Source organism: Colobus angolensis, unplaced genomic scaffold, assembly GCF_000951035.1.
Source record: "Colobus angolensis palliatus isolate OR3802 unplaced genomic scaffold, Cang.pa_1.0 Scaffold476, whole genome shotgun sequence".
In the NCBI taxonomy this organism is placed as follows: Eukaryota; Metazoa; Chordata; class Mammalia; order Primates; family Cercopithecidae; genus Colobus; species Colobus angolensis.
The window spans coordinates 592,146-600,830 of NW_012118221.1; the positions used below are offsets into that span (position 1 = coordinate 592,146).

Below are 8,685 nucleotides of genomic sequence, written 5' to 3' on the forward strand. Positions count from 1 at the left end.
TCCAGCCTGGGTGACAGAGCGACGCTCCGTCTCAAAAAAAAAAAAAAAAAAAGTTATAGTAAACTAAGGTTAATTATTGAAGAAATTTTATGTATATATCTAGTGTAGCCTAAATGTACAGTGTTTGTAAAGTTTATAGCAGTGTCCAGTAATGTCCTAGGCCTTTACATTCACTCACCACTCACTGACTCACCCAGAGCAACTTTCAGTCTTATGTGCTCCATTCGTGGTAAGTGCCCTATACAGCTGTAATGTTTATCCCTTCTACCATATTTTTACTATACCTTTCCTATGTTTAGATATACAGATACTTAGCATTGTGTTATAGTTGCCTACAGTATTCAGTAACAACCTATAGAGGTTTGTAGCCTAGGTACAGTAGGCTATACCATTAAGGCTTGTGTAAATACACTCTATGATGTTCACACAATGAAATCACATAACAAAACGTTTCTCAGCATGTATCCTATTGTTCAGTGATTCATGACAGTACATTTGTCTGACACCTTCCCCCTCCATATCCTCCTTGTTTCATGCCAAGCATAAAATGTCTCATCAAGTAAATACTAATTACTATTCAGTTAAAGGCTGTACAATCTTACTAAATATACTTACCTTTTTGACCTTTTAAAATATACTCAGGCTGGGTGCGGTGGTTCACACCTGTAATCCCAGCACTTTGGGAGGTTGAGGCAGGCAGATCTCTTGAGGTCAGGAGTTCAAGACTAGCCTGGCCAGCATGGCGAAACCCCATCTCTACTGAAAATACAAAGATTAGCTGGGCATGGTGGCACATGCCTGTACTTCCAGCTACTCTGGAGGCTGAGGTGGGAAATTGCTTGAACCCAGGAGGCGGAGGTTGCAGTGAGCTGAGATTGCACCACTGCACTCCAGCCTGGGTGACAGAGTAAGACCCTATCTCACAAATATATATATATAAAATAAAAATAAAATATACTCACTCAACAGACTCACCTTTATGTATGCTACTTCTCAAAATAATTTTATTCCTGTCCCTAGGTACTGATGCTTTGGGTTGGAAAAAATTGTACACAGAATTTTCTCAGCCAAGTTCTAGGAGTTCAAAACTATGCATCGATTCCACAGCCTATGGTAAGACTCTTTTATTATAGTGATTATAAAGGGCATTTCAAGGGTGGCAAAAACATGAATATCCCCTATTTTGATATCAGAAAATAATAACAGAATCATACCAAAAATTTTTATTGATAAGTTTTCATATTGGTGGATTCTATCACTCCATTCATAGAATCATTAGGGAATTTATGTATTTAAAAGGCAGATAGGCCAGGCGCAGTGGCTCACGCTGTAATCCCAGCACTTTGGGAGGCCAAGGTGGGCTGATCACGAGGTCAAGAAATCGAGACCATCCTGGCCAACATGGTGAAACCCCGTCTCTACTAAAAATACAAAAATTAGCTGGGTGTGGTGGTGCATGCCTGTAGTCCCAGCTACTCGGGAGGTTGAGGCAGGAGAATCGCTTGAACCTGGGAGGTGGACGTTGCAGTGAGCCAAGATTGTACCACTGTACTCCAGCCTGGCAACAGAACAAGACTCCATCTCAAAAAAAAAAAAAAAATATGCCAGGCGTGGTGGCTCACACTTGTAATCCCAGCACTTTGGGAAGCTGAGGTGAGTTTGAGCCCTGGAGTTTGAGACCACCCTAAGCAACATAGTGAGACCCCATAACTATAAAACATTTTTAAAATAGCTGGGCATGGTGGCATACAATTGTGGTCTTAACTACTTAGGAGGCTGAGATGGGAGGAGTGCTAGAACCTGGGAGGTTGAGGCTGAAGTGAGCAGTGATTGCGCCATTGTACTCCAGCCTGGGCAACAGAGCAAGAACCTGTCTCAAAAAATAAATAAATAAAAGACAGCTGTGTCGGGATTATAGCTACGATAAGCACTGGCTTTCAGGCCTTGAACAGAACTACTGGACTGGATGACTAAGCATTTTAAGTATGACTAAATAAGAAATTGTTATATTTTTAATAATACCTGAATGAATCAATTAATTCTGGATGTCATGCTAAAATGAAGGGAAAAACTAAAAGGTTTTTTTAGATGAGGGCTTAGAAACTATGCCCAAGGGGTACCTGCTACTTGTTTTTGTAAATAAGGTTTTATTGGAACATCCATGCCTGTTCACTTACGTATTGTTTATGGCTACTTTGGTGTAGCAATGGCAAGGTTGGCCAGGCATGGTGGCTCACACCTATGATCTCAGGACTTTGGGAGGCCGAGACGGGCAAATCACCTGAGGTCAGGAGTACAAGACCAGCCTGACCAGCATGGAGAAACCCCCATCTCTACTAAAAATACAAAAGTAGTCAGGCATGGTGGCACACACCTGTAATCCCAGCTACTAAGGAGAATCGCTTGAATCCAGGAGGCAGAGGTTGTGGTGAGCCAAGATCGCGCCATTGCACTCCAGCCTGGGCAACAAGTACAAAACTCTGTCTGAAAAAATAAAAAACAATGGCAAAGTTAAGTAGTTGCAGCAGAAACCAAATGATCTTTAAGAAGTTTGCTTACTCCTATTCTAGATTATTCATAGAAAATTGTGGTCCCAAGTCAAGTTGCGTTGGCATGACTGCAGGAATTTTTTAGGAATGCAAAATCTCAGGACCACACCCCTGCCCCAGACCTCCTAAATCATTATCTGTAGTTCAACAAGATGATCAGGTGATTCATATACATGTTAAAAGTCAAGGCCAGGCATGGTGGCTCATACCTATTATCCCAGCAATTTGGGAGGCCGAAGTGGGCAGACTGCTTAAGCCCGAGTTCGAGACCAGCTTGAGCAACGTGGGGCTCAGTACTAAAAAATACAAAATTTAGCTGGCAGGTAGCACGTGCCTCTTATTCCAGCTGCTTGGTGGGGCTGAGGTGAGATAATCACTTGAGCCTTGGGAGGCAGTGGAGGTTACAGTGAGCCATGATCACACCAGTGCATTTCAGCCTGGGCAACAGAGCAAGACCCTGTCTCAAAAAATAAATTAAGTTAAATGTGAGAAGTAGGCCGGGTTCTGTGGCTCACTCCTGTAATCCCAGCACTTTGGGAGGCCGAGACAGGTGTATTGCCTGAGCCCAGGAGTTTGAAATCAGCCTGGGCAACATAGCAAAACCCTGTCTCTACAAGAAATACAAAAATTAGCCAGGTATGGTGGCATGCCCCTGTAGTCCCAACTACTCAGGAGCTAAGGTGGGAGGATCACCAGAGCCTGGAGGTTGAGACTGCAGTGAGCCATGATTATGCCACTGCACTCTAGCCTGGCGACAGAGACCTTGTCTCAAAAAAGAAAAAAAAAGTAATTAAAAAAATAAAAATTTGAAAAGTACCATAGACCATACATTAGATACGTAATTAAAGTAATTGAATATTGTTTGTTTTGATTAACAGACAGACCTTCCAGAACTTGATACACCAGAATCTGCCAGAATAATAGCTTTCATCTCTTGGCTTAGAGAGCAGAGACCATTTTTCCCAATACTTTATGTAATAAGGTAAGTTGAATTTTCCATTTGCTAGCAGTAAAACAATTTGTTTGGCCTTGTCACGACCTGACAAGAGTATAGCAAAAAAAAAGGAGAAGAAAGAAAAAGAATTCTTCTCAATAAATAGCAGTAAATCATGCCTTATATCCAATTATTGGAAATACTAAACTTTTTTCATTTTTAATTGACTAATAGTAAGTGTATATATTTATGGGGTACACTGATTTCTTGATACATGTATACATTGTGGAATGGTCAAATTAGGCTAATTAACATATTCATCTTCTCAGCCAATTATTGTTTGTGGTGAGAACATTTAAAATCCATAATTTTGCCTATTTGAAAATATACATTATTATTAACCATAGTCATACTGTGTAATAGATCACCAGAATCTATTCATCCTAACTGAAATTTTGTACCCTTTGACTAGTATCTCTTCTTTCCTTCTACACACCCACTTCCTGCCTCCTAACCTCTAATAACCATAATTCTACTTTCTACTTATATGAGTTCAACTTTTTTAGGTTCCACACATAAGTAAGATTGTGTGGTATTTGTCTCTCTGTGCCTGTCTCTCTGTGATTGTGACTCAGCATGATGTCACAAATGACAGAATTTCCTGTTTTTTAAAGGCTGAATAGAAGTCGCCGGGTGTGGTGGCTCATGCCTGTAATCCCAGCACCTTGGGAGGCTGAGGCGGGTGGATCACCTGAGGTTGGGAGTTCGAGACCAGCCTGACCAACATGGAGAAACCCCGTCCCTACTAAAAATACAAAATTAGCCTGGCGTGGTGGTGCATGCCTGTAATCCCAGCTACTCGGGAGGCTAAGGCAGGAAAATAGCTTGAACCCAGGAGGCAGAGGTTGCGGTGAGCCAGGATTGTGCCATTGCACTCCAGCCTGGGCAATAAGAGCAAAACTCCATCTCAAGGGAAAAAAAAAAAAAAAAGGCTCAGTAGAATTCCGTTGTGTATATATACCACATTTGAAAAATCCATTCAGTTATTTCCATATCTTGGCTCTTGTGATTAATGCTTCAGTGATCATGGAAGTGCAGACATCTCTTTGATATACTGATTTCAATTCCTTTGGATATAAAGTGGAATTTCTGGATCAACTATTTATCTTAATTCCATCATACACCATAAGCTTTTCCCTTAAACAGCTTGAAATTTACATAATCAACCAAGTATTCTCAGAGAAAGCCTCTAGAAGTAACTGTTTATATAGTAAATGTTATTATGGTTATGAGAAAATCAGAAGCCTTCTGACAAGTCTGTTTATTTTACTGCTACATTTTATCTAAAAGTTTTTGCCTTTTATTCCTAAGGGATGAGAGTCCAATGAAAGCAAACTTCCTTCAAAACATGATAGAAGACAGAACAGAATCTGCATTATCATATTATGAATTCCTGTTGCATATACAGCAACAAGTGAATAAATGAATGAATGAAGAAATTTGACTTAATTATTTCTAAGGAACATCACAATAGTGCAGAATACCTGGAAATGTGTAATACCTTCTTTTCTATTATGTTTGTGGACTAATGTGATGATTGAGATGTTCTCACTGTGATTTCAACAACCTATAGCAAATAAAAGACCACAGCAGAGAATCAAACATGCAACTCTGAAATATTGTATTTTTCAAATCAGAATATAGCTACATATGATACTTTTTTCTTGCCAATTATGTTTGAGTTGTTATGAATTAAAATAAGACAATATTGCAGAGGCAAAGTACATTTTGTAAAATAAAGATTTCTGTGTTCTACATGTATATTTCTCTGAATTTTTGGCTGCTACATTTAAAACCTCACAAGACTGTGTTGCAGGGAAGTTACAAATTCACTGGTAGTGATGTTTTTAAAATAAAAACAATGGGAAGTAAATATAATGTAGGAAAACTAGAATTCATTCCCCACATGTTGTCTGTTTTTTTGTTTTTCTTTTTTAAGGAAGGGAAAGGATCATCATGTTGAATAAAACTAGAGTAAACTAATTCTAGTATAGCTTGAGAAAAATATGAAGAAACACATTCAAGCTTTAAAATCTGTCAGTATTCTTTATACTTGAAGAACAAAGTCACTTTGATTTGAAGTGAGAACTATCATTAGGTGGTTTTCTGATTTCCCGATGAAGACTTGGACATACTGTCTTAATCTGTAGTGAAAAGAGTTTGAGCTGTCTTCATAAACATTGGGACTGGCAATGATAGTAGGGAGATAAGAAACTTTTAATTATGTTGATCCTTTAAGTGGATTTTGTTTGGTGCATTTCTGCTCTGGGTATGTAATAAAAATGGGGGTTTTTGGTGAAATGAGTGAAGAAGTGTAAGGTTTCTAAAGTACTATCCAAATACATCAGTAACATTTTTCTAAAGAGTTTAATTGTTAAATTGGAAGTCATTCATAAGAAATATTTATTCTTGAATATGAAAACCTATTAAAGCATAAATGCTGCTGTTTGATTTGGTGGATATTAAGATTATACAAATCCAACATATTAAAGTTATGAAAGAAACTTGATTTCTGAAAATCCTTAAGAGACTGCTTTCTTGATTCAGCTAGAGAAATATTATAGTGAAAACAATTGAGTGAATTTTGTTTACAAATAGGCAAATTATATTTTGTGTATTTAAAGTGCTGTGACATAGTTTGTTTAAGAGTCTGGCTCACTTTTCACAGATTGATTTTGTCTTACGAATTTCTTAAATATGTTCCTGTATAATACTTGATCAAAATATTTTTGGGTTTTTTATTTTGTTTTAATGGGTTAGAAAATGTGTTTACAATCTTGGTTTTATATGATCACCAATGAAATAGTAACTTTCAGGTTTATATCAGTATGAGCTGACTTTAACTGAGTTGTTTGGGATAGGGAAGAAGCAGTCCCTCTACAGTGTACAACTACTGCTTGCCAGCTGGATCAAAATAATCGTGTTTTATGAAAATATCTCCCTTAAGCAGTGTTAAGGTTGGTTTGCAGTGTGTAAGTGGCACATTGAACTGGAAGTTTTCTTGAAAGCGGCTTCATCTATTAAGAAGCAATTTTCAAATTGTAGCAAATTATATTATCCCCTCTTTTAAATAAACAGTCATTATATGCTGATGTTTCTTAAAATAACTAAAATGTTCCTCTTAATGTGATTTTAAGTGGAGTTATTTGTAGGTCCTTTCTTAATAGTAGTAAAGAATCTTCTAGAGGGAAACATTTGTGCTTTTAGGGATAATCTTCCTTGTGCCTCTCACTACATCCCTAAGTGGGTATGACTCTTGTTATTACCACATTCTTTATTAGTATATTTCACAAATTTACTTTTAAATATTATTTTAGATACTGTGTAACATGTGCAATTCAGAATAATTTTATAACAGGTCATGAAAAACATAACTTTAGTTAGGATTCACAATATTTGTTCTCCACATAATGAGAGAATGAATGAGCCTTTGGAGATACTGATACAAAGCAATTATTTTTTGCAATGTTGAATGTGTTTTTTAGTTTGATTCTTTTTTTTTCCCCCCGATACGGCACTACCTGCCATATCATCTTGTATTACTTTTTGATGTAAAGCAACTAATATTTACACTATGCCATATTTTTTTTAATCACAGTTGTAAATTATGAAAGATCCTTAAATTTTCTACAGATCTACAACTACTAATGTAACAGACAAGGGCAATCTTGTTATTTAAATCTGAGCATGGCAGTTCTACCATAAAAAGTACTCTATTTTTCTAATTTCTAGGATTTTTAAAATAACATTTCTGTAAGTCTGACATACTAATAGTCACTCAAGCAGTACCATTTATTTTAGTTTGCATATATTTTCAGTTTTTTAATTTAATGTATTGAGTCTAATAGACTGTTTTGCAATAATTAGAATAAAGATTTATTTCTTCTAATCAAAGATGCATAACAGCTATTATCTAGGGGACCACCAAATGTGATTTCAAGATTTTGTTAACTATTACAAATGTAATCCTTATATAGAAATTTTAATTTTGTAAAGTAGTGTATAATATTGTAATATTAAATTCTTGTTCTCAAATTCAAATATGTATTGATCTTCAATGTGCTGTGTTAAATCTTGCTTCTCTGAAATGTTGGAGACAAGATTTGTCTTCCTTTTTACAGTTTGTAATTTTCACTGTTTTATTCCTGTAAAAAAAAAAAGTCACTTGTAACCCATGCAAACAATCGTTTGTGCTAACTTATCAACTTGGCTATTCAATAAAGTTAATTGAAAGAGCTTATATATAGTGACTAGTTATCTAAAGTGATATGAGCCTGGTATGGTGGCCCACACCTGTGATCCCAGCAGTTTGGGAGGCCCAGGTGTAAGGATCGCTTGAGGCCTGGAGTTGAAGAACTGTCTGGGCCAGATGGCGAAACCTTGTCTCTACAAAATAGTTTTTAAAAGTAGGCTGGGTGTGGTGGCTCAATGCCTGTAATCTGAGCAATTTGGGAGGCCAAGGCAGGTGGATCACCTGAGGTCAGGAGTTCGAGACCAGGCTGGCCAACATGGTGAAACCCCATTTCTACGAAAAATACAAAAACTTAGCTAGGCATGGTGGCATGTGCCTGTAATCCCAGCTACTCGGGAGACTGAGGCAGGAGAATCACTTGAACCCTGGCCAAGGTTGCAGTGAGCCAAGATTGTGCCACTGCATGCTAGATTGGGGAACAAGAGCAAAACTCCACCTCAAAAAAAAAAAAAGGCCAGGCACGGTGGCTCACTCCTGTAATCCCAAAACTTTGAGAGGCTGAGGCAGGCAGATCACCTGAGGTCAGGAGTTCGAGACCACCCTGGCCAACATGGTGAAACCACGTTTCTACTAAAAATACAAAAATTAGCCAGGCATGGTGGCGGGTGCCTGTAATCCCAGCTATTTGAGAGTCTGAGGCATGAGAATTGCTTGAATTCGAGAGGCAGAGGTTGCAGGGAGCTGAGATCGCGCCACTGTACTCCAGCCTGGGCAACAGAGCGAGACTCTGTCTCAAAAAAAAAAAAAAAAAAAAAAAGGCCAGGCGTGGTGGCTCACGCCTGCAATCCCAGCACTTTGGGAGGCCAAGGCAGGTGGATCACAGAGCCAGGAGTTTGAGACCAGCCTGGCCAACATAGTGAAACCCCATCTCTATTAAAAATACAAAAAAT

General features: G+C 38.0%; 1 protein-coding gene across 1 annotated transcript in view; it reads left to right on the forward strand.

The window, feature by feature from the left end:
• SEC24A (SEC24 family member A) overlaps positions 1 to 7,776 on the forward strand; it is a 107,154-nt gene extending 99,378 nt beyond the window's left edge. Inside the window, exons 21-23 of the mRNA XM_011958814.1 lie at positions 1,021 to 1,113; positions 3,428 to 3,531; positions 4,855 to 7,776. Coding sequence (XP_011814204.1) covers positions 1,021 to 1,113; positions 3,428 to 3,531; positions 4,855 to 4,969 — 312 coding nt within the window. The 3' untranslated portion in view covers positions 4,970 to 7,776. The remainder of the gene's footprint in view (positions 1 to 1,020; positions 1,114 to 3,427; positions 3,532 to 4,854) is intronic.
• The last annotated feature ends 909 nt before the right edge of the window (positions 7,777 to 8,685 follow it).